The sequence below is a fragment of the Neoarius graeffei genome, chromosome 25, assembly GCF_027579695.1.
Source record: "Neoarius graeffei isolate fNeoGra1 chromosome 25, fNeoGra1.pri, whole genome shotgun sequence".
Classification (NCBI taxonomy): domain Eukaryota; kingdom Metazoa; phylum Chordata; class Actinopteri; order Siluriformes; family Ariidae; genus Neoarius; species Neoarius graeffei.
Window position 1 is genome coordinate 38,443,002 of NC_083593.1, and position 26,641 is coordinate 38,469,642.

A 26,641-nucleotide genomic window follows, 5' to 3' on the forward strand; every position below is an offset into this window, starting at 1 on the left:
GCCACACGACTGGCTGATTAGATAACTTTATAAATGACCAGGTGGGGCGGCACGGTGGTGTAGTGGTTAGCGCTGTCGCCTCACAGCAAGAAGGTCCGGGTTCGAGCCCCGTGGCCGGCGAGGGCCTTTCTGTGCGGAGTTTGCATGTTCTCCCCGTGTCCGCGTGGGTTTCCTCCGGGTGCTCCGGTTTCCCCCACAGTCCAAAGACATGCAGGTTAGGTTAACTGATGACTCTAAATTGACCGTAGGTGTGAATGTGAGTGTGAATGGTTGTCTGTGTCTATGTGTCAGCCCTGTGATGACCTGGCGACTTGTCCAGGGTGTACCCCGCCTTTCGCCCGTAGTCAGCTGGGATAGGCTCCAGCTTGCCTGCGACCCTGTAGAACAGGATAAAGCGGCTACAGATAATGAGATGAGATGATTTAATAGTGTTTCATAGATGTTTGTACCATGTCGAATTAGCTCCAAAGTGGATTATGGGTTTGTTTGTGCATTAAATCATGCATTAAATCCTTCACTGATTCATTGATTGATAAATTTATTGAGAGGAGACTATTTATTTATTTATTTATTTATTACAGACGCTGAAAAAAAAAACTTGAGGCTTTTATTTTGAAAACAGCACTTCTGTATGAAAGCCGTCAACGTCGAGGCTGAATCCCGAATGACTCCATCGTGCACTACATAGCGTAGAACTAAATGCTTTTTTAAAACTTTTTGTAGTGCACTAGATCAACAATGAGTATCCGTTTAGGATTGAGCCGCAGCTGGAGGAAATGGCTGAAGTGAGAGAGTATTTATTTGTTGGCGTTTTCTTTTTATCGGTAATTTGTATTGTTTCATGGAAGTTTTCAATAATAGGTAATGTGTCTTTTCGAAAATTTAATTCAACACAGGTAATAATAATTTATTATTATTTAAAAAAGCTTTTCAGATACTTAATAAAAAGTTTGTATATCATGTAGCTCTTCTGAGGTACTTTCTGGATCTCGGCTAAGAATAATACACTAATAATAATAATATGCCTGTTGTTGTTTTTTTCTCCCCCAAATGAAGTGTTTATAGTTTATTAATAATGTGTGTAGTTGTAGTAAATGTGCCCCTCCGGTGTGTTGTTCAGGTGTGAAGGATGCAGTGAAGTTAGCAGGACGCGGGCTGCTGCTGCTCGGTGGGTTGACTTGGATGAGCTCGTGCTTGTACCCCAAGCTGAAGTCATACCTGTGTCCGGTGACTCCGCCCCCACTGGAAGGTTCGAGAAGGTTTTCTTCTTGACGTCATGACACTGATACAGACTTACAGTGCCATTCCACCATTGGATGTATTCTTTGGCATAAAATACAATATATTTTATGACAACATGATTAGACAGAGAAATCTTTTAGCTTCAAAATGATATATCAAACATAATTTTTTGACAACGACAAGTATATTAATTTTGCGACCAAAGTCACCTACCCTTTTAATTTCCGCGCGGTAGTGAAACGTGATGTCATCGGCAGGTTCCCCTTCTTGTGTACCGTGTGACGTGGCACAGATTATCAGCAATGGCGGATAGAACGCGATTGTCAGCTTCGGAAAAGAAGCGAAGGAAAATAGCAAGTGATGCCCAAAGGAGACGGTCGATGGTGAATATCGGCACAGCAATCGACAAGTGGAAATCGCGTTCTATCCGCCATTGCTGATAATCTGTGCCACGTCACACGTGACGTGGTACACAAGAAGGGGAACCTGCCGATGACATCACGTTTCACTACCGCGCGGAAATTAAAAGGGTAGGTGACTTCGGTCGCAAAATTAATATACTTGTCATTGTCAAAAAATTATGTTTGATATATCATTTCGAAGCTAAAAGATTTCTCTGTCTAGTCATGTTGTCATAAAATATATTGTATTTTATGCCAAAGAATACATCCAATGGTGGAATGGCACTTTAAGGGTCGGAGGTGAAACGTAGAATATCAACTTTATTGTCTAGAAGAACGACCCAAAAAGCGAATTCAGTCTTCCTGGTGTCTAATTTGCACCCTAAAATTGAATAAAACGGTTAAAATATACTGTTTTGCCCAATTTTCTGAGGGCAGTCGTCATGACGTCATTTAAGCGAAACAGACTGGGAACAGGGGCAGCACGGTGGTGTAGTGGTTAGCGCTGTCGCCTCACAGCAAGAAGGTCCGGGTTCGAGCCCTGTGGCCGGCGAGGGCCTTTCTGTGCGGAGTTTGCATGTTCTCCCCGTGTCCGAGTGGGTTTCCTCCGGGTGCTCCGGTTTCCCCCACAGTCCAAAGACATGCAGGTTAGGTTAACTGGTGACTCTAAATTGACCGTAGGTGTGAATGTGAGGTGTGAATGGTTGTCTCTGTCTATGTGTCAGCCCTGTGATGACCTGGTGACCAGTGTTGCCAGATACTGCTGACGTTTTCCAGCCCAAAATATGTTCAAAACCCGCCAAAATGCACTTTAAACTGCCCAATCTGGCAACACTGCTGGCGACTTGTCCAGGGTGTACCCCGCCTTTCGCCTGTAGTCAGCTGGGATAGGCTCCAGCTTGCCTGCGACCCTGTGGAACAGGATAAAGCAGCTAGAGATAATGAGATGAGACTGGGAACAGTTCTGTGTTTACTTGTGAACCGAGCACACGTGTACGAACTTTGGTCATGAGAGGTTGTGTAAAATGTCTGAAAGCGACAGCGATTTTGAAGTAGGAACTCTTCAAATTGAATATCGAGAGGTGAAACCATATATGTATGAACTAGAGGTCTGCGCGGGACAGAATTTTCAGTCCCGCTCCCGCATTATGCAGTCCCGCTCCCGCAAAGAATTATGATTTTCAGCCCCGCTCCCGCCCGCAAATCCCGCATGATGCAGACGTTCGCGTTATTTCTCACAAAAGTTCTTGTCATTGGCTTGGGGAATTAAACATGCTGAGCTTAGCTGAGCTCTCCACTGACCAATCCTTCACCTAGCGCACGTAGCGAGGGTGCGCGTTGCCAGGCGGCATGCGCAGCTGAGGCTTTACAGAGATACTCAGAAACTTTTGGCACTTATCACAACAAGCAAAGGGCAGCTGATTTCCCTCTGTGTCGTACACGAGTGAGAACGACTTCCAAATGTCTGATTTCAGGACTCTTGACTTTTTAACGGTAAATGTACCTCTTTTTAAAGCAGCACTTACTTCTAAAGCACTGTGAGCTTCACTAGAGGAGCTCTGCTCTTCTGCCATGATCGGAGATCTCAAACACGGAAGAGCGGAAAGGAATCGGAAACGTACGCGAGATTAGACCACATCCGCAAATTTAGGCATCTTAAAATGTTTTTATTAATGCCAAATAAAATATCCAGCACAAATTATATATGATAGACAAATTAATAATTTATAAATTTTATTTTAAACACGTTTTTAGTTGGTGGGACTGCAGCTTATCACCTCTCCCGCCCGCTCCTGCATTGTGCACTCCCCCTCCCGCGCGCGCCCGCAATGAGCTTTCAAAATTTGTCCCGTGCCGCGCTGCTTTGTGTCGGGTCCCGCGGGACTCCCGCGGGAGTGCAGGGCTCAAGTATGAACCTATGGCCGTTGCGAAGCAATCGGTGAATGTGGCTCACTGGTTTGACCGTGCGGCCTCGGAATTGGACATCGACTCTGCCGACTCTGATCGCGGTGACCCCGGACCTCGACAAGACTCACGCCCAAATGATTTATTCTGGTAGTTATGATAAATTCCTACTTTCGTCGTAATACTAAATAAGAGCCCTTTTGAAGAATAATTAAAGCGCCCTCCCTAGTGGATATAGGGAACAATCACTGGACAGTGCGCCGGTAGGCCACATTAGCCTGCCATCCGTGGCATTATACTATTTATAGCCTACTCTAAGCGAGGAAATATCCCTTTGTCTCATTTCCACAATGATTGTACAGGATCCAACAGGATTCTTGAAAAGCCAATTGCAAGCAAAAGTAAAAATGTTTACCTCCAATTTTCTCCTTTTTGCTTGAGCGTTGCTGCTCTGTTTCTTCTTTGACTGCTTGATTTTGTTTCACATGCACAATCCACTCTCTCCACCTCGTCTCCTCTTCTGGAAAAAAAACAACCCTCTGGCTTTCTATGACTTTCTATGGATTTGCCCACCAAGTTGCGGTCGCCTTGTCCACAGCTAACGTTAACACATAGCTAGTTAACTTGGACACTGTTAGCATGTAAAAAATGGAGTTACACAAACATGAATAACATTAACTTATCTGAAGTCCTTTCAGAAATATGTTTTAGCATAACGTTGCCAAATAACCAGAACGTAGAAATCTTTCTTTTCTAGTAGCGTTAGCTACCCAATATGATTTTGAGTTTGAAAAGAGTTTGCTAGCATGTCAGGTGGAGCTTCACTGACTAGCTAGCTTAACGTTAAACCACCATGATGGCACAGCATGCGTTCATTTTGTGAATTCACATTTCTGTCTTTGGTAACAGCATTAAGTTTTGTAAGTGTTGTGGCAATAATACAACGATGTGTTGACAGAAAATCTACTTTTAATACTTAATTATTTTTAAAAGCAAGTACTTCAGTATTTAAGTAAAAATTTGACTGGACAACTTTCACTTGTATCAGAGTAACATTTGACCAGTGGGATCTGTACTTTTCCCACCTCTGTGTAATACTGAAGACAATTTTTTTTTTTTTTTTTTAAATTAAGGAAGTATCATTTCTGAGCATAGCCCTGTGATGACCTGGCGACTTGTCCAGGGTGTACCCCGCCTTTCGCCTGTAGTCAGCTGGGATAGGCTCCAGCTTGCCTGTGACCCTGTAGAACAGGTTAAAGCGGCTAGAGATGATTTTATATATATATATATATATATATATATATATATATATATATATATATATATATATATATATATATATAAAATTTACTGCAAATTGGGGTCACGGGGGGTTGTTTTGTTTGTTTTTTTAAACACATCTCTATCTCTTTCAGTGTAAGTGCTCCAGAGCTTAACAGGTCTTTCATTTGACTCAACCTAGTATAATGGAGTAGAACAGAAAATAAGGAAATAATAAAACATGATTGTATGGTTTTATTGGAAAAAAAAAATGCATCCGGAGTGATGTGAAGCAGAGAGCCATTATCTCTCCGAAGTGTTATTCCACTCATAGCACAACAATTTGATGATTCAATGTTTAATTTATTAACGAATGACACGTCATGCATTTTAATGGTTTATAGTTAGATTTAATCTTAAGGAACATCCGAGAGACAAGTTAGTTCCTGTTGTCTCATGTTATAGCTGTAGTAAAGTCATTCTCTTACCACCCTCTCTCTCTCTCTCACACACACACACACACACACAAAAAATAGCTTGTCATTTTACCAAGGAAGTTTAAATTCCGCTGTCCTGAAGACTTTCTGCGAAACTTTACAAAGGGCTGTGATCATTCCAAAGTGCTGACCCCCGAAACACATTCCATAAATGTTAAACAAAATGTCTACTAAAACCATTTTTTTAAAAACCATTCCATCAATGATTGTTTTACATCAGTAAACAATACTACTTATTTATTTTTTTATTCAGTGTAATCTTGCATTATGTGGAGCTTCTGCATACAAGTCTCTGCATATGAGCTGTTACTATGGAAACAATAGCATATTAAAATGAGCGCCTTAATATTAACTTATCATTCATGTTACAGGTGGAGCTACTGTCTGAACCGTACGCTTATACAAAAATAGGTACCCTATGGGTACGTGTGGCTACTGCTTATAAATAAAATTTTCTGATCCCATATCCATACAGTAAATATAGCATATATACATGTTAGCAATTATACTCTCCTCATCTCTTGCAAGCATCACCAAGCTGTGAGGAGCATCAGGGCTTGAAGTATTTTGGTTACCAATTTTGTTTACTGTGTTTTGTTCAAAATACAACGCTGTGAACTAGGGTATTAGGCAGTAAAAGAAAATTACCAGTCAAAAATAATATTTTATATAATCCTGATGAGTGCCGCAGGCGCGAAGTCCCTCTGGGGGGGTCTGGGGGCATGCCCCCCCAGACAATTTTTGAAATTTAGACTTAATTTCCTGCATTCTAGGACATTTTCAGGGTGAAATGGCGTGTAATTTTTGATCAGAAATATTGCATATTTTTACTTTGTATTTTTTTCAGTTTCACTCCTGAATGTATCAGATGTATGTATGGTGTTTGATTTGGTAACAAAAGTGAAAAGAAAATAAACAACAATGAATTGTATATAATCTTTTGATCTAGTTACAGTATTGAATAAAAAAAAAAAACCAACAGTATTCTATTTTACGTGGCACAAATTAAATCGCAGAATGTCTGTCACTGACTGTCATCCATAATATTTTGACCAAACTACTCAAAAATTAAAATTAACTTTGAAAGAACGGGAACTGAGTTTCTTTGGTTTACACAAAGATTACAGACGTCTAGGGGCCTGCAAGAATCGGTCGGCTGCTGCATCAAAGTCAAATTCCTGACGATCTAACTTTTCGTAGCTTTGTCTGATAAGCTGTTCCAGCCTAACTATACTTAATTTTGTTCTCAACTTGGTTTTGATCCTGTTCTGAACAGAAAAGACTCGCTCAGCCTCTGCATTGCCAACAAGCACACACATTGCCATTGACATGAGGTGAAACATGCTTGGATAGAGCCGCTGATTTGGCATGTTTGGACCTCCAAATATCTTCTTCATGAGCTGAGTTGGTCTTGCAAAATGACCCTCTTCCTGCCATTCATCATCACCATCTGTTGAGAACCTGTTCTGGTATACTAGTCGCTTGAAGGCAAGAAATTCTCCTCTTGCCTGTCTGAGGGTCGCTATCCCAATCGATCGGACGGCGACCCCCGTCCTCCTAAACCCAGATGCGCCTCGCGCCTCTCAAGGCTCTCTCCCCCGACCTCCCAACACGCGCCTCCCGCGTCACGCCGTGCGAACGCCTCGGCCCACCCCCCGCGGACGCGCGCAGCTGCCGGTGGATCCTTCCACTCTGGCTGCCCGCGCGCGCCCCGGACCGGGACGAGACGGGGTCGCGGCCACGGGCGCGAGAGGCTCAGGCTGAGGCCGGGGGTCGGAACGACGAGAGGCCGCCTGAAGGGGAGGGCCCCTCTCCCTTTTTCGAAAACCCCATCCGAATGCGACCTCAGATCAGACCAGACGACCCGCTGAATTTAAGCATATTACTAAGCGGAGGAAAAGAAACTAACCAGGATTCCCTCAGTAGCGAAGAGGGAAGCGATGAAATATTCTGATTTTTCATTTCAAGTTTTCAGTATTTTTCGTATTAAACTGTGTTTCTTACGATTTGTAAATGATGGCAGAACATAACTGGATTTATCGGATGACATGTGGGAGTATTCATGTGCGAAAATTTTCGGCATTATCGTCCGTTTCAGTATCCGTCTGTGTGTATACTTGCCCGTTGAAATCGGCAATCGCCCGTCAAATTTACGGGTGGACGGGTCTCTGCCTAATACCTTACTGTGAACAATATCTATTCTCAAAATAGTAAGAAAGCACTTGTTCATGAATTGTCTTAGAAGCATTATTTACAACCCCGATTCTAAAAAAGTTGGGACAAAGTACAAATTGTAAACTAGACAGGGACACTCTAACGAGTGCAAACCCCGCCTTTTCCCTATTAAAATACATTGGGCGAAAATTTCGAAGTTCTGCCTTGACCTTTGACCTTTGACCTCCAAAATTTAATGGTTTCCTTCCTGGGTGATTGGCAACACATGTACAAAATTTGGTCCAAATCGATCCATTGGTTCTTGAGATATCTTGCAGACACACAGACAGACAGATACACACACACACACACACAGACTGACGCAGGTGAAAATAATAACTCCTCCGACTACTGTCGGCGGGGTTAATAAAAACAGAATGCAATAATTTTTTTTTCCCCCCAAGATGGCGGCGCGCGTGGCTGCAGCGGCTTACGGCTCTCCTCTTTAAAGGATATGGGACATGAAACATAAAAGCACGCTATATCAGTTTCTTTCCATTAAAAATATGAATTAATTGCATCAACAAATACAAAATCATCTATTAAATTCAGCAAAATCGTTATATTCGTGGTGATTATATGGCATTTCTGCTCGACTTCCGATATGCATTTTTTGCAACCGGAAGAGCCGCTGTCACGTGATCATACGTCACAAAAACTTTCGGGCACAGCACAAGCGGGTAGATGAATGGAGAAGTGGATGACAAGAAAATTGTTTTTATAGTCTTTAAAGTACATTGGACATCATGGTGTATTGTGCTGCTTATGGTTGCAATAATTCCAATGGGAAATGCCCTGGAGTAAGTTTTTTTGCATTCCCCAAGGACCCAAAGCTGAGGAAAGTGTGGGCTCACCTGCGCATGCGCAGTAGGCTTCGCGCATGCGCAGTAGGCTTGGTAGGACAACTTTACAGAACACCTGTTGAAAAAAACTTTGCACCTACTGTTTCCCACAAACTGTATTCGGACCATTTCACTGAGGATTCTTTCAACATTAATACTCAGGTACTGAGCGATATTAATTCATGAAACAGGAAGCATAAGGATGAGAAAAAAAAAACAGTTCAAATCGGGAAGCCGCGCACACCTGCGCCAGGCTGCACAAATGCGCGCAGCTTCCCGACCCAAACCGCCTCTCTCTCATCCTTACACTTCATGCCTCATGCTCCATGAACCAACATCGCTATTTTTTATTTTTTTTAATCGGATCTGTGCGATTCAGCCGTGAAAAAGGCGGCATCCGCCGAAAGGCGCGCTGTTTGCATCCCTGCACGGAGGCCAGGGGACAGGGCAGGAATATTTTTGTTGATATGAGTGATCCGGTGCGATTTCGCGACCCCCCCGTTGAAGACCTCTGCGCTAAGCGGCTGAAAGCCGAAGTAAGGATTAGTATTATAATTTTGGGTGTATCAATTATTGATTATCATAATTCTGACTCGTTTCGCCATTTTGAATGTTTTCATCTTGGACTCTGGAAGCATTGTATCTCAATCAATCTCGAAAAATATCAGCAAAAAAAAAACTAGCTTGCAACGGACTTTAGCTAGATCTATGATGAACTTTCAATGTATGATACAAAAATAATACTTCTTTCAACAGATCATTAGCCTTTGAGCAGAATTGTTTTTAAATTACCAGGAAGTGTTGTCGAGCCGACCGCTTTCAGTTTCATGAGGGCTGAATGAACTCTCACTCTCAGAATCATCTGACCCGTCAGAGTAAAGACAAGATCCATGTTCATGTGAATTTCCAGCTATCGGTTCGAATTGATAGGGTCTAACTTCACATCTCTGTGAAACATCGGGAACATCACTGTCGATGGTGTCCATTTCGGTAACCTGTTTACATTAGATTCCCAAGCGCTGGCTCCTTGGAAAGTTTTTGTGACGTCACGTGACCACCTAGCTCATTAACGAATCCTTGTTTTACGCTGATGTATAGAAAAACTCGAATAATGTGGTGATTTTCACATTTTTGACGCCCTGCAGTGATTTAGATGGCATTTCTTATGTCCTTTATACATAATTATGCCCAGGTAAAAATCCATGTCCCATATCCTTTAATCTCATTGTACATGTGTATAGTGACAATAAAGGCATTCTATTCTACAAATCTCAAAAACTGATATTGTATTCACAATAGAACATAGACAACATATCAAATGTCGAAAGTGAGACATTTTGAAATTTCTTGCCAAATATTGGCTCATTTGAAATTTCATGACAGCAACACATCTCAAAAAAGTTGGGACAGGGGCAATAAGAGGCTGGAAAAGTTAAAGGTACAAAAAAGGAACAGCTGGAGGACCAAATTGCAACTCATTAGGTCAATCGGCAATAGGTCATTAACATGACTGGGTATAAAAAGAGCATCTTGGAGTGGCAGCAGCTCTCAGAAGTAAAGATGGGAAGAGGATCACCAATCCCCCTAATTCTGCGCTGACAAATAGTGGAGCAATATCAGAAAGGAGTTCGACAGTGTAAAATTGCAAAGAGTTTGAACATATCATCATCTACAGTGCATAATATCATCAAAAGATTCAGAGAATCTGGAAGAATCTCTGTGCGTAAGGGTCAAGGCTGGAAAACCATACTGGGTGCCCGTGATCTTCGGGCCCTTAGACGGCACTGCATCACATACAGGCATGCTTCTGTATTGGAAATCACAAAATGGGCTCAGGAATATTTCCAGAGAACATTATCTGTGAACACAATTCACCGTGCCATCCGCCGTTGCCAGCTAAAACTCTATAGTTCAAAGAAGAAGCCGTATCTAAACATGATCCAGAAGCGCAGGCGTCTTCTCTGGGCCAAGGCTCATTTAAAATGGACTGTGGCAAAGTGGAAAACTGTTCTGTGGTCAGACGAATCAAAATTTGAAGTTCTTTATGGAAATCAGGGACGCCGTGTCATTCGGACTAAAGAGGAGAAGGACGACCCAAGTTGTTTTCAGCGCTCAGTTCAGAAGCCTGCATCTCTGATGGTATGGGGTTGCATTAGTGTGTGTGGCATGGGTAGCTTACACATCTGGAAAGACACCATCAATGCTGAAAGGTATATCCAGGTTCTAGAGCAACATATGCTCCCATCCAGACGACGTCTCTTTCAGGGAAGACCTTGCATTTTCCAACATGACAATGCCAAACCACATACTGCATCAATTACACCATCATGGCTGCGTAGAAGAAGGGTCCGGGTACTGAACTGGCCAGCCTGCAGTCCAGATCTTTCACCCATAGAAAACATTTGGCGCGTCATAAAACGGAAGATACGACAAAAAAGACCTAAGACAGTTGAGCAACTAGAATCCTACATTAGACAAGAATGGGTTAACATTCCTATCCCTAAACTTGAGCAACTTGTCTCCTCAGTCCCCAGACGTTTACAGACTGTTGTAAAGAGAAAAGGGGATGTCTCACAGTGGTAAACATGGCCTTGTCCCAACTTTTTTGAGATGTGTTGTTGTCATGAAATTTAAAATCACCTATTTTTTCTCTTTAAATGATACATTTTCTCAGTTTAAACATTTGATATGTCATCTATGTTCTATTCTGAATAAAATATGGAATTTTGAAACTTCCACATCATTGCATTCCGTTTTTATTTACAATTTGTACTTCGTCCCAACTTTTTTGGAATCAGGGTTGTAGTATTAATGAGCACATTTTGTTTCACAAGTGTAGTGTAAAGACTTTAAAATAAAATTAAAAAATGAAAGTGAATAGCAGAAGTTTGATATTGACTTCTCAATATCTCATCTCATTATCTGTAGCCGCTTTGTCCTGTTCTACAGGGTCGCAGGCAAGCTGGAGCCTATCCCAGCTGACTACGGGCGAAAGGCGGGGTACACCCTGGACAAGTCGCCAGGTCATCACAGGGCTGACACATAGACACAGACAACCATTCACACTCACATTCACACCTACGGTCAATTTAGAGTCACCAGTTAACCTAACCTGCATGTCTTTGGACTGTGGGGGAAACCGGAGCACCCGGAGGAAACCCACGCGGACACGGGGAGAACATGCAGACTCCGCACAGAAAGGCCTTTGCCGGCCACGGGGCTCGAACCCGGACCTTCTTGCTGTGAGGCGACAGCGCTAACCACTACACCACCGTGCCACCCCGCTGTGATAATCAAAAGGTAAATTTTCTTAAAATAAACACCACTTACTGGATACTGAATCAGTAGCCTTGGCAAACCACAAGGTGAATTTCGTTTATCTTTTTATCTGCCGATTATCTTCCGATACTACGAAGTTATAACGAAGTTTCTCTTATTTCGTTTCTGGTTCTGATTGGTTCCGAAGTTTACCAAGCAGTAGAACGGTAATCAGACTTGATCAGGATAAATGCTGATTGGTTACGAAGTTTCGCTATTGTTACACTCATTCTTACAACATGATGACATCGAGGCGAAGCGAGACAGTAGTCACTATGAGGCAGTAACCACAAAAATAATGCACCCTTTCTGATCAGTCAGATTCGACAATATAACCTCGCTGTGATAGAATAGATTAGACCTAATTTCTTATAAAAAGATGAAGTATTTGGTCATAGCACTACAAACTAAGTATTTAAAAATTCGATCATTTCTATCAGGAATGTAGACAAAAATAAGCGTTTTGAGGAACTAGCTGGAAAACAGCTTAGAAATAAAACAATTATGAATTGAATTATGCACTTTTGTTACTTACAGCCAAGAAGATGATTTAAAATGAAGAAGAGCTCAAAAGGTACAGGATAAGAGCAATGCAGTTTTGCTTTTGCATATTATTCTCATGTCGCAAGTGAAAAGTGATTCCATGGGTGGATCGCATTTCATGTTTTTCCCTGGGTGGGATTGTTTCTGTCTGGCACTGAAACGTCTCCATACTTCATGACCTAAAATTTATTCCTCGGATTAACTCCTACTACTTCTAAGAGTGCCTCAGAGAAGTTTTATAACGCAGTTTGCTCCCAGCTTTTATCTCCGATGAGTTCTTGGATTAGATTATTTTTGCAAGTAATTTTTACAAAAATAATTCTACCGTTTATACATTATGATGCTGGCCCTGAACGCTGTACTGTCAATGCAGGTCCTGCTGAAGATGCACGCAGTAACACTGAACAGGAGAAAGCAAGAAGGGAGCAACAACATCAGCACAGTGTTAAGGTTGGGATAGTTGCACAAACCTGTATTGCAGAAATAAAAGGACTCCCTAAAGTGAATGACGTATGAAATGGAATGACGAATGACAGGTAGTAAATTTGAACAATAAATGGTCCCTTGTCATTCAGATTCTTACAAATGGAATAACGATTGAAATCTTTAGTTTTAGACCTCCCTAGGATAAGATAAGTGGGTGCTTGGTGGGATATCAGCTTTTACAAATGGAATGACAGGGTTTCTATATGTATTGACTTACTTTGAGCTAATGTTGTCAGTGATATCACCTTTTACAAATGGAATGACAGGGTTTCTATATGTATTGACTTACTTTGAGCTAATGTTGTCAGTGATATCACCTTTTACAAGTGGAATGACAGGGTTTCTATATGTATTGACTTACTTTGAGCTAATGTCAGTGATATCACCTTTTACAAGTGGAATGACAGGGTTTCTATATGTATTGACTTACTTTGAGCTAATGTTGTCAGTGATATCACCTTTTACAAATGGAATGACAGGGTTTCTATATGTATTGACTTACTTTGAGCTAATGTTGTCAGTGATATCACCTTTTACAAATGGAATGACAGGGTTTCTATATGTATTGACTTACTTTGAGCTAATGTTGTCAGTGATATCACCTTTTACAAATGGAATGATAAGGTTTCTAGGTGGAATGACATACTTTGAGGCAATGTTATCAGTGATATCAAATTAACAAATGGAATGACATTGTTTCTAGGGTTAGGTTATAGGTGATATCACTGATAACATTGCCTCAAAGTATGTCATTCCACCTAAAAACACTGTCATTCCATTTGTAAAAGGGGATATCACTGATAACATTAGCTTAAAGTATGTCATTCCACCTGGAAACGCTGTCATTCCATTTGTAAAAGGTGATATCACTGATAACATAACCTAAAAGTATGTCATTCCACTTAGAAACAATGTCATTCCATTTCATGAGCTGAAAGCATGTCATTCCACCTACATTTCAATCGTTATTCCATTTATAAGAATCTGAATGACAAGGGACCATTTATTGTTCAAATCACTAGCTGGCATTCGTCATTCCATTTCATGCGTCATTCACTTTAGGGAGTCCCGAAATAAACTACATGTGTGATCGTTGATCTTGCAGTATGTTTATGGTCCTCTGTTGTTTGCGAGGTGAAGTATAATACCTTGTAATTTCAGGGCTGGGAAATTTTAAACAAATGCTTGAAATAAATGAAGCAGATCCTATATGTACTTTGATGAAAATAGAACTGTATACTTTTTTTACATACAGTTTAGTATTTCAATAATATTGGCTGGCTTTGAGTGGTATATCAGATATATGCCATTCAGCTGAGCGAGTCGAAGACGAGTAGCTGAATGGAATATATCTGATATACCATGAAAAAAGCCAGCAAGTATTATTATTTATTATTATACGTTTGAGGGAACAATTATAGATTTTACAAAAAGTTATAAACGGGGTAACTTACCAATATCGAATGCTGATTCTGATCAAATGTAATTCAATGTTCTGTCAATCCAGTGTACAAAGTCAAAGTTCTAACAATAAAAATGGTACAAAAAGCCTGAACAACAACCCAACTTGTATACAGGCTGACAGTTCAAGGTCAAAGTTACTTTTGGTGGTCGTTAATTGTTACATTGCAGTTGCATTGCAGTCTACCTTTAATGTCTGCTGCTTTGTTAGTGACGTAAACTGATTTTTTATTTTCTTTCAAAACAGTGCGACAAATACGTCGAGGCAGTGGTGAAGCCCCGTCAGGAAGCAGTGCTCAGGAAGAAAGAGGAACACTTCTATAGCATGACTGGACAAAGCTGGAAACTTAGCCAGGGTTTCACACTAGGAGGAGTGAGACACCTGATCATATACCGTTTTAAACCAGCTCTGTAACCTTTTCCAGATCATTAATGAATTGTGCTACTCTGACCCTTTCAGTTTTAGTTGATGTAATGCCTCCCACTGCCAGTACACTAACTGTAGCCAATGATGCAGGAGGAGCAGATGACGGCACATACAGATGGCGATGATGAGACTCCTAACCAGAGGGCCGCAAGGAAGCGAAAGGAACTAGAGGTGCCGAATCCGGCTCCTGTCCAGACCCAACTTCTGAAAGAAAAAAAGGTAAGAAGTGATTCAGGTTACATTGAGTCACTGCCGAGGTAGTTTTGTGACTGGATTTATCATTACGTGATGTACTTTTTTTTTCCTTTTCTATCTAAGATCATAAGCTTACCTGATGAACCTTCAGAAGACGCTAATGGGGTGAGTGTGTTCATTCCCTAAAAGTTTGCTTTCACACCTTTTTTTTATATATATATATATATATATATATATATATATATATATATATATATATGTGTGTGTGTGTGTATGTATATATATATATATATATATATATATATATATATATATATATATATATATATGTGTGTGTGTGTGTGTGTGATTTACCAGCTGGGAGGTCCATATCGTGAAATACCGTGACCGAGGTCTTGAAAGTACTGACCAAGGCCGAGGTCACGGTATTTCACCATACGGACCGACCTTAAGCTGGTAAATAATATATATATTTTTTTCTTTACCAAATTCGAACAGAAAACGAGAGCGCCCGAAAGGGAAAACCGAGCCGAGCCGCCATTTTGAATCCTCATTCACGGCTGTAATGCAAATGGCTTCATCCTCGGTATACAAGTGCACTTCCATGGCAGGAAAAAAAACCTACTTTTTGCCGCCTATGTAGTCCCCTATTTATACAAATAGGAGTCATTCAGGGTTCAGCCATGTTTTTGCTCGGCGTTAGCAACAGTTAGAGGTTTTTAGCTTTCTCCTGAAATGTTTTCTTTTATTTCTTCTTCCTCAGGGTAGTAAAACTCGCTTTCGCTGTGAACACTGTCGTTATCGCTATCCATGCTGTAAAATTAATGCTATTCTCCTGAGAAATGCTGGCAAAAATGTATAAGATTTTTGATAATCTTATAAATAAATCTTATTTAAAAAAGATAAATGTTGATTAAAAAATGCTACTATGTTTGTTGTTGTGAACGAGCAAGTCGCCAGAGGTCCCTAACCGGGGTCCGTATCCTAGGATACGGACCTGCTCGCCAGCCAATCAGAGCGCAGGATTTGATGGAAACCGGACCGCGAAAAAAATAACACTTATTTAGTAATAACTCTGAAAAGCTTAATGATTACAGGTTCAACAATCAGTGCAGTAGAGACTCTATAAAAGATGTTCCTTTATATGGACAGCAACTCTTTCTCCGATTACAGCCACACCCCTGACTGTAGCTCAGGGCTATGATTGGACTGTGATTGCATTTCAGTGTGCGACAACTGCAACGCATTGATGAAAGTGAAATGCACAGGGGAATTACATTCACTTCTGTCATGAATTCAGTTAAATTATTTTTTAAAAAATACCTTGATTGACTGCAGAGATGAAGCAGTGTAAGAGCAGTGCAGTAAAGATTGTGTGTTTCACTGTGACATGTTGTCATCACGTCACAAAGCTGTCTGTCTGTTCCATTTTATGTTTTCGCCCAGTGCAGTTTCTTTTCTGTCTGCCACAGAATCTTCCCCACGATGGCAGCAGTACAGTAAGCATGAATGGTGGAATATATATTTGAGCTGATTAATGTAATGACTTCTCTTCAGGTTGTAAAAATTGCTCTGAGATGTCCCAGCGGAAGAACAGTCCGAAGAAGGTTTTTCAAAACCTGCAGGTCTACAGTGAGTACACCCTGGTTCATTCATGACAAGTTAAAAATGGGAGTTAAAATGAATGCAATGTCCCTAAACCACAAATTATATTGATTTGACCATGTGTTTTCGAACCATAGCTGATCCAAAAGGCCATAAATCGATGGAAAATCAATAAGATCAGCTGTTTTTCACGGAATCTGCCGAGACTGATCCGGAAGATCCTGAAGGGATGCGTGATGCAGGGATCCCAGACATCCGCTATTTAGCGGAATTCCGCTATTTTTCTAGCCAAAGTGGTGGTGTTTTTGTTTTGTTTTTTTAAATCTCTTGTATATCCGTTAAAAATATGTTTAAGTAAAATGACCAGCAGAATACGTTCTGATTTGGTTTGCTTGTTTAGCGATGTTTTTGTCAGCTTCGTTTGTTCTCGTTGACATTCGGGAACACTCGGAAGTTAAATTGATGTAAATACCGCGAGCAGTGTTGCCAGATTGCGCGGTTCTCCGCCCAGTTGGGGGGTTTCAAGTGCATTTTGGCAGGTTTTGAACATATTTTGGGCTGGAAAACGTCAGGAGTATCTGGCAACACTGACCGCGAGACTGTACGCGATAGAACAAGAAAACAATATGGCTGCGCCCATTTGCTAGAAAACATGTTTTAACTCCGTTCGTGCTTTTGTTTCTAATGCGTTGAACTTAATTTAATTCTAATGCGTTGAACTTAATTCAGAGCACTGCAGGAACATCAGAAAAGCAGAAGGAAAGATCAGAGAAACAAAAGCAGAGAAAACTGGAGGAAAGACAGAATGCACCCCAGAAAAGAGCATTAAATTCCTTTGCAGTGAAACCTTTCAAAAAGAGAGGTTTAAATCAAATATCTCCAGTATTTGCTGTACATATGTATATATCTAATATTACTGAATCATTGATTTCTGCTCATATTCATGATTTTTGAAAAATGAATGTGGCTTATCTCTACTAGTTTTGACATTAACTTGAAACAAAAAAAAAAAAAACAAATGAGATGAACTATGGATACTATTGTTATAACAAAATCCGTGGAATATTTAGGCAAGTATATTCTTCAAAGCTACATTTTCATCTAATTTTTATAATTTTTTTTTGCCACTTATGTCATTGATTACAAAATATGGCATCAAATAGATACACATTATGGTTAAATTCTGTTGCTTTTCTATGTTAAATCTATGTAAAAAATGTGTTCTATAGCATCTTTAAATGTTAAAATCTCAACAGCTTCAGGCAGCCCCCTTGACCCCTGCTGATAGTTTCTCATCTCATCTCATTATCTGTAGCCGCTTTATCCTGTTCTGCAGGGTCGCAGGCAAGCTGGAGCCTATCCCAGCTGACTACGGGCGAAAGGCGGGGTACACCCTGGACAAGTCGCCAGGTCATCACAGGGCTGACACATAGACACAGACAACCATTCACACTCACATTCACACCTACGGTCAATTTAGAGTCACCAGTTAACCTAACCTGCATGTCTTTGGACTGTGGGGGAAACCGGAGCACCCGGAGGAAACCCATGTGGACACGGGGAGAACATGCAAACTCCGCACAGAAAGGCCCTTGCTGGCCACGGGGCTCGAACCCGGACCTTCTTGCTGTGAGGCGACAGCGCTAACCACTAGCCTACACCACCCTGCCGCCCGGTGATAGTTTCTTACATTCCTCTATTTTTTTCAATTACTGCTGGGATCCCTGGTGATTTCAGACGTGTAACAAAGATCCAGATATCAATTTCGTTCATGTGTGCAGCAGTGGTTAGACCAGTCTCAATATGGAATCACGTGTTGGAGAGAATTCTGATAGCGATTGGGATTCTTATATGTCGGATGAAGGGGCAGATGATTATCAAGGATATTCTGAAGTAAATGGTCGTCATCTTTTCGAGCCCCCAAGACGAGAAACTGCCAGTTCACGACAATCCCACTCACCACCGATAGCGTGCCACCTGATTGGTTTGTGGATTTTTATTCGAAGCTGGCTACTGCAGAATATAGGGAAAATATTTACATGTACCTTAATAAATGCAGAAATATTATCTTTAAAACGTACACTTATTCAGTGTAATTGTTGAAAGAAAATATGAAGTGGGCGATAATAGGGGAATCGACGAACTGTCCGAATGTCAGATCAAATGTCATCTATTAAATCACAGGGTGGCCGCGGGTCCTTAAAAAGTCTTAAATTAGTTTTCCTAAAATAAGGACATTCTTAAATTGTCTTAAATTTCAAACCCCGTGGTCTTAAATTTTCAATCTTAAATTTATGGAAATTTTACTCAGTCATATCGTTAAAATGTGGTACACTTTGGATGGGGAAAAAGTTTAATCGTTTTTGATGCTCACAATTATACCGCGCAGGCTCCGAATCCACCGGTTGCTAGACACACGCGTGCTTGACAACCACTCAGTGCCTGATCTGTTGATGGAGGGTAGTCCGAGCCACAATGGGTAAATGTAAATTTAATGATAACTGGCTGCAAGATGCAAAATACTCGTGGTGGCTGAAAGCTGTACCCAAAGATGCCAACGAGGCATACTGTGTAGCATGCTGTAAGACTTTTAAGTTGGGCACAATGGGGATAAGAGCGGTGGACTCTCATATGAAGAGCGCCAAGCACGTTGCTTTTGCTAAAGGCTGCGAGCATCAGCCTCAAATATCCGACTTCAGCGCTGCCACCACTAACGGTCGTGGAGAAGAGATGTAAGATCTGCGAGATGTAAGAGAATATTGTGTGTGTGTGTGTGTGTGTGTGTGTGTGTGTGTGTGTGTGTGTGTGTGTGTGTGTGTGTGTGTGAGAGAGAGAGAGAATATATTCTATTGCGTGCATGTGAGAGAATAGTATTGTTTGTGTGTGGGTATCGTTCCAAGTGTTTTAAGAAGTGCAAGTGAGCATACCTTTCAAGTGAGTGAGCCGAGGTTTCAGGTGTACGTGCATTCACATTGTTTAACTGTTGTTTTCTGCATTGTTGTTTGACCAAAGATGGAATTGGACAATTCTGCTTACAATGTGACTCCCCAAGCAGAGAAAATAATAATTTAAAAAACCTGTTGCATTGGATTCTGTGTGTGACTTCATTCACATTTTCACAGTGTTACATTGGATTCAAATGTTGTAACTGCATTCTGATCGTCACATAATTACAAGTTTATCCGATCCTTATATTGTGTTCTGAGTGTGTGAATGCCTGTCAAGGAAAAGAAATGAAGTACTTCTACTAGAATAGTGTTTTCTGGTGAATGTTTACAAGAACAGTAAGTTACATTAAATTATATAGGGTTTTTTTTTTCAAAAGAGTACGTTTTTGCGTGACTTTAGATTTGGTCTTAATTTTTTTTTTTTTTTGGAACATGGTATGAAAAAGTCTTAAAAAGTCTTAAATTTAACTTGGACAAACCTGTAGACACCCTGAATCAACAGGTTTCTTTTTTTGCTCCAGTAATTCCCATGTGGTCGTTCTGGTGGTGACGAACACTTGATGAATCAGATTTATTATTAGTAGGCCTAGTCATGTGTAGATCTGTGTGCAGTAAACAGTGGGTCTAGACTCTAGTGTCCCTACTGTCCATGCAGGTTAGCAACTGTGATGCATCAGTGTACATATCTGATACATGTAGCTTTATATTTCACCAAGTTACATGTATTTGGAATGTATGTGTAAATATGGTATATTTCAGGCACCAGTGTGGTCATTGTCAGCCAGTCTGGATAGTTGACACACTTCCTGGTTTCAAAAGGTGTTTTTTTTTTTTTTTCCCTCTTCTGGCCTGTCATCTGTTCCATCAAGAACACCTGTCCTTCATGGCAGTTCTTGTCGAAATGCTGCTCACAAATTCCTACTTGATTCTTCTCCGGTGGCGACATGAAATCTGCCCACTTCATTTGCACAAACTTCACCCACTGTCGCTTTCGATTAGTGTCATTTCTCGGAAATTTGTGAACCGAATGTCCTGTTGTATCTGGATTTGAACATCCGAACACAACGCAGCACTTTCCCATCGTTATTTTTGTAAGATTCCAAAACCGATATCCAATTTCAGTGAGTAAACAAGCACGGAGTCAGATGAACCAAAACGACCCAGATAACCGGGGTTCCACGTGTGACGTCATGCGAGATTAGCCCTGAGGCAAGGCTGCCTTTTTCCAGGATCCGGATGCCGTGATTTATTGATAGCTTTGTGCTTGATAATAAAATAACAAATGTATATAATTTCCCCCCTGCTTTTATTAATTAATTTTGGTCATTATTAATAATATATATTCAATCCAGCCAGTGGGGGTGAAAGGTAAGATGTATAAGACAGTAGTGAGACCAGCTGTGATGTATGGATTGGAGACCGTACCCTTAACGAAGAGGCAGGAGGCAAAGTCGGAGGTGGCGGAGTTGAGGATGTTAAGGTTTGCGATGGGAGGTTGGACAGGATAAGGAACGAGCACATCAGAGGGACAGCACGTGTGGAGAGCTTGGGAATTAAGCTCAGAGATGAGACTGAGATGGTATGGGCACATCCTGAGAAGAGATGCAGAGCATGTTGGAAGGAGAATGTTGAGGATGGAGCTGCCAGGCAAACGAAAACGAGGAAGGCCAAAGAGGAGAGACATGGATGTGGTGAGAGAGGACACGAAAGTGGCAGGTGTGGTAGAGAAGGAGCAGCCAAAAGAAGATGACGACTAATGATGTATATTCATTTTAAAGCATTACAATAAGGCATTACATACACTTTTTAAATAAAATTTCACAATTTTCCAAATATCTCCCATGTAGTTGATCAGTCAAGACATGTTTGGTGTCAGAGGTTTGTGTCTCTCCAGTTCTGCACTGGAATTATGAAGATATAACAAATTTTCCAACTCTATCAGCGAAAATCTCATCTCATTATCTGTAGCCGCTTTATCCAGTTCTACAGGGTTGCAGGCAAGCTGGAGCCTATCCCAGCTGACTATGGGCGAAAGGCGGGGTACACCCTGGACAAGTCGCCAGGTCATCACAGGGCTGACACACAGACACAGACAACCATTCACACTCACATTCACACCTACGGTCAATTTAGAGTCACCAGTTAGCCTAACCTGCATGTCTTTGGATTGTGGGGGAAACTGGAGCACCCGGAGGAAACCCACGCGGACACGGGGAGAACATGCAAACTCCACGCAGAAAGGCCGGGCTTGAACCCAGGACCTTCTTGCTGTGAGGCGACAGCGCTAACCACTACACCACCGTGCCGCCCCAGCGAAAATCTGATTTAAATAAATGTATGATGCCTTGGTTACATGCTAGGATTTTTACAATACTAAAACTTCTAAAAATGTAAAACACCTCAGATATTGACTGATTTTTACAAGGTTTGTCCAAAGTAAGACATCACACACACTTTGATCATGATCTCGATTCTAAGAATGTGAATTTTCTGTAAAAAAAAAAAAACATACAACCCCGATTCCAAAAAAGTTGGGACAAAGTACAAATTGTAAATAAAAACGGAATGCAATAATTTACAAATCTCAAAAACTGATATTGTATTCACAGTAGAACATAGACAACATATCAAATGTCGAAAGTGAGACATTTTGAAATTTCATGCCAAATATTGGCTCATTTGAAATTTCATGACAGCAGCACATCTCAAAAAAGTTGGGACAGGGGCAATAAGAGGCTGGAAAAGTTAAAGGTACAAAAAAGGAACAGCTGGAGGACCAAACTGCAACTCATTAGGTCAATCGGCAATAGGTCATTAACATGACTGGGTATAAAAAGAGCATCTTGGAGTGGCAGCGGCTCTCAGAAGTAAAGATGAGAAGAGGATCACCAATCCCCCTAATTCTGCACCGACAAATAGTGGAGCAATATCAGAAAGGAGTTCGACAGTGTAAAATTGCAAAGAGTTTGAACATATCATCATCTACAGTGCATAATATCATCAAAAGATTCAGAGAATCTGGAAGAATCTCTGTGCGTAAGGGTCAAGGCCAGAAAACCATACTGGGTGCCCGTGATCTTCGGGCCCTTAGACAGCACTGCATCACATACAGGCATGCTTTTGTATTGGAAATCACAAAATGGGCTCAGGAATATTTCCAGAGAACATTATCTGTGAACACAATTCACTGTGCCATCCGCCGTTGCCAGCTAAAACTCTATAGTTCAAAGAAGAAGCCGTATCTAAACACGATCCAGAAGCGCAGACGTCTTCTCTGGGCCAAGGCTCATTTAAAATGGACTGTGGCAAAGTGGAAAACTGTTCTGTGGTCAGACGAATCAAAATTTGAAGTTCTTTATGGAAATCAGGGACGCCGTGGCATTCGGACTAAAGAGGAGAAGGACGACCCAAGTTGTCATCATCGCTCAGTCCAGAAGCCTGCATCTCTGATGGTATGGGGTTGCATTAGTGCATGTGGCATGGGCAGCTTACACATCTGGAAAGACGCCATCAATGCTGAAAGGTATATGCTCCCATCCAGACGACGTCTCTTTCAGGGAAGCCCTTGCATTTTCCAACATGACAATGCCAAACCACATACTGCATCAATTACAGCATCATGGCTGCATAGAAGAAGGGTCCGGGTACTGAACTGGCCAGCCTGCAGTCCAGATCTTTCACCCATAAAAAACATTTGCCGCATCATAAAATGGAAGATACGACAAAAGAGACCTAAGACAGTTGAGCAACTAGAATCCTACATTAGACAAGAATGGGTTAACATTCCTATCCCTAAACTTGAGCAACTTGTCTCCTCAGTCCCCAGACGTTTACAGACTGTTGTAAAGAGAAAAGGGGATGTCTCACAGTGGTAAACATGGCCTTGTCCCAACTTTTTTGAGATGTGTTGTTGTCATGAAATTTAAAATCACCTAATTTTTCTCTTTAAATGATACATTTTCTCAGTTTAAAAATTTGATATGTCATCTATGTTCTATTCTGAATAAAATATGGAATTTTGAAACTTCCACATCATTGCATTCCGTTTTTATTTACAATTTGTACTTTGTCCCAACTTTTTTGGAATCGGGGTTGTAATTTTGACTCAGACAAAGGATGACTGTTCAGCCCTGCTGTCATTGGTTATCCGTTTTCTGTACATCAATATTACCTTTTCACGAGATGGTCAGCGTGTCATCGTCCACCCCAAAACTCCCCCCACTCATTTCTCACCACCCCAAACTACAGAATAATAAGTCTGAAACTCTGATATTACTTAATAAAATATGGGTCTCCGTAACTGGACTGTGAGTAGATCAGACGGGCTAAGATTGGACTTCACGCATGTTACTGTTTAGGACTGAGCTTTGTGTAGTATGGAGGGGGCACCCTATTGTGTGTTGTGAAAACGTAATCATGACATCATGTGTGAAGTTCTGACGACCAGTGACGGTTGAGCTGAAATGCCATCCACCATATTTGTGTTCAGATAAAATTTTGTTTTTTATAGATCAGATTAAGTCATATTCTGGCATGAACAATCGCAGCCAGTCTGTGTGACATTCCTAAAAACCTGTTTGAAGCAGATATTTACAGTAAAGTGAACCGCGAAGGAAAAACTAAGTAGCAAACGTTAAACTTTAACACATCTTGGTGGAACGTAAAGGTGTAACGCAATATTTATTTCTCATCCTTAGGTCCTTTTAGACTGGTTGCACAAGTCTGGATACTCTCCCACTCTTTATGCCTTGTACACGTCATACCCCAGGAGGCCACTGCTCACACAGACAGACCTCAGCATTGCAGATGTTGGGATCCTCTCACACACCACTCTTAACGTGGAGGAAAAAGACCCTTCGACATGTTAATCCCATGCCCAGGTCTTTGTGAAGGTTTTCAGCAATTCAGTAGTTGCCAAAGCACCTGGACCTTATTTATGATGAAACATTAGATGGTCTTCAAGCTTCGAATAAAAGTCTATCCATGTTTGTTTGATGGAGCTATTAGACACAACTAAATTGAAAGCTCCACAGGTTTCAATAACTTCTGGTTCTGTAATGTTTAATACTTTGTATTTTATTATGTTTTTTTTATTGTAGCAAAAATCTACAACAAAGAGAAACACTTGGTATAAACCATACGAATATACTGACTGATCTGAAGAGCAATATGAGAATACAATATTGATATTGTATACTATAACATGCTTTTCTGTACTTTTAACACTTTATGGGAATTTATTAGCAAACCTACAGTCGCCGATGAAGGTACTTTTTTAAAAGGCGAAGTTGATTTTTTTTTGTTGTTGTATACTGAAGACACTTGGGTTTGAGATCAAGAGAGGACGGATCAGAATTTCAGTTTTCAGGTCCTGGTATTTATATCTAGATGCGTTAAACAACTTGGAACATAGTACCTTTAAGAGCAGACCACCCAGGTTTTAGCGGAGTAAAAGATTTGGAAAAGATAATCTTAAAGGAAATAAAACTTATTCTATTCATATCCAGTGAATATGAGCAATCGTGCACTCTGATTGGCTACTCTACTACTTGGCTATCAGTGAGTAGAGAAAAACAAAATGGTGGCATGTGGTGCTGAACCAACTGAGAACGAAATGATTACTTGAAAACAAAACCCCAGAAATCTGAAAAATAAATAAATATGGAATGAATGTATTTGATGGTAATAACTTTTTTTCCCCAAGAACTATAGCATTTTTCACAAATTTGTTTACATTCCAAGTGGAAATGATCATGTTTTGTATAAAATTTAATGAATTTGCATACAAATGCTCTCTCAAAATCCAGTGAATGTGGATAGAATAAGTTTTTCCACCCACTCTAGTCATACATGGCTTACAGCCGACTCAGTGCTACAGTATGCGCCTTGTCGACTGTCAGCTCATGTACAACTCGATTTTGTGGAACAACTTAAATGTTTTCGTATATCCTTTGTTTGCTGTAACTGCATCAAGCTGGTCACCAGGCCTGTACTACAGCATCTTCCAGTGTTTCTCCTTTCAGTCTCCTTTTCAGGAGGTGCAATGCATGTTCAAATGGATTAAAGTCTGCTGATTGACTGGGCCAGGCTGATGGCATTTTTCTGCTGCATGGTACCAGCTCAGCTCAAGTCACTTTTTTTTTTTTTTTTAAATCAGGCCAAAGTTGTGCATAGTAACAGTACTTTTTCTTTGCCATCACCACTGCTGAGGTGATGAAAACACTGGTTGAGTGATCGGTCAGAATGAATCTTACCCCTGTATCATCACTGTGTGAGATAGGACGTCCTGAACAAACCGTACATTTTAAATAGCAATAAAATATTTATACTTGTGTACATGTAAAACGTTGTCAAGCTGAAGTTGCAATTTGTTAAAAATATCCATTCAGTATGTAATTGTAACAAAGCGCAATCAATTTACAAGCAGAAAAAAGGTACACCGTGTTAAAAATGGTATGATTAAAGCCCAAGGCTTTTTCATATTAAGTGGGGAACATTTTGCTGTAGGTAACTCAAAGTTGGTCATCCTGTACTGATATTTTACCCAAAGCTCCATCAGTAATAGACTGGTACCAAAATCCAGAATTGTGACACCCAAAGGCATTTGAGACAAAGTCGGCAAACAGTCTTATTTTGTCAATTTGGGTGTGCCGAGCTCTATCTGACCTCTGTTGACCTCTAGAGGTCATTGAACTTTGGGCCTGTAAACATCTCAGCTGAACCCAGTTTCTCAGCTTTCTAAGGAATGAAATGTACTAAAATGATTAATGAAGTTAGCAAATGGCCTTGTTTGTTAAATGTTTGGGTGCTGAATTCATTTTTCATTTGTAAAACGACATATGACCTCTGATAACCTCAAGGTCATTAAACTCGGCCTATAGGCCTATGCATTTAACGGCATTTTTAAACTGACTTTACTCCCCCAAAAAGAATATGAACAGAAAAAGAAAGGAACAAATACAACATTAAATGCCAGTCCATGTACATGTGACTTACTTTTCACAATGAGAATGCCTAGGCGATCACCTTACATAACATTGCATTACATTTAGCGGTTATTGTTTATACAAAGCTACTGAAAAAAGGACAGATTCAGCAGCATACAAAATGTGGGGGCATACAGGTTAATCAGGGTTAGTATATATGAGTTTTTTTCTTTGTTTTTTGTAAAGGCTTTACCCCGTTTAAAACAAAACAAAAAATAAAGAAAAAAAAAACTCATATACTAACCCTGATTAACCTGTATACCCTGTATGCCCCCACATTTTGTATGCTGCTGAATCTGTCCTTTTTTCAG

General features: G+C 40.7%; 1 protein-coding gene across 3 annotated transcripts; it reads left to right on the plus strand.

The window, feature by feature from the left end:
- Positions 1-747: 747 nt before the first annotated feature.
- On the plus strand, positions 748-25,689 carry ubxn8 (UBX domain protein 8). 3 transcript variants are annotated; one of them, XM_060908519.1, is made up of 8 exons: positions 748-785; positions 1,121-1,249; positions 12,596-12,672; positions 14,417-14,542; positions 14,687-14,815; positions 14,915-14,956; positions 16,349-16,423; positions 24,042-25,689. In XM_060908519.1, exons 2-8 carry the CDS (start codon positions 1,183-1,185, stop codon positions 24,210-24,212), a joined length of 687 nt encoding a protein of 228 aa, XP_060764502.1. In that variant the 5' UTR covers positions 748-785; positions 1,121-1,182; the 3' UTR covers positions 24,213-25,689. The 3 variants fall into 3 exon arrangements, with proteins under 3 accessions (XP_060764502.1, XP_060764500.1, XP_060764501.1); XM_060908517.1 differs by having other exon boundaries at positions 760-861; XM_060908518.1 differs by lacking the exon at positions 748-785 and adding an exon at positions 811-896.
- The last annotated feature ends 952 nt before the right edge of the window (positions 25,690-26,641 follow it).

Bases quoted from the DNA above. Each gene is read 5' to 3' on its own strand.
- ubxn8 (XM_060908517.1), top strand. From the start codon at position 777: ATGGCTGAAGTGAGAGAGTATTTATTTGTTGGCGTTTTCTTTTTATCG. The intron at 862-1,120 runs GTAATGTGTCTT...TGTGTTGTTCAG, and splicing joins ATGGAAGTTTTCAATAATAG to GTGTGAAGGATGCAGTGAAG. The intron at 14,957-16,348 runs GTGAGTGTGTTC...ACTTCTCTTCAG, and splicing joins CTTCAGAAGACGCTAATGGG to GTTGTAAAAATTGCTCTGAG.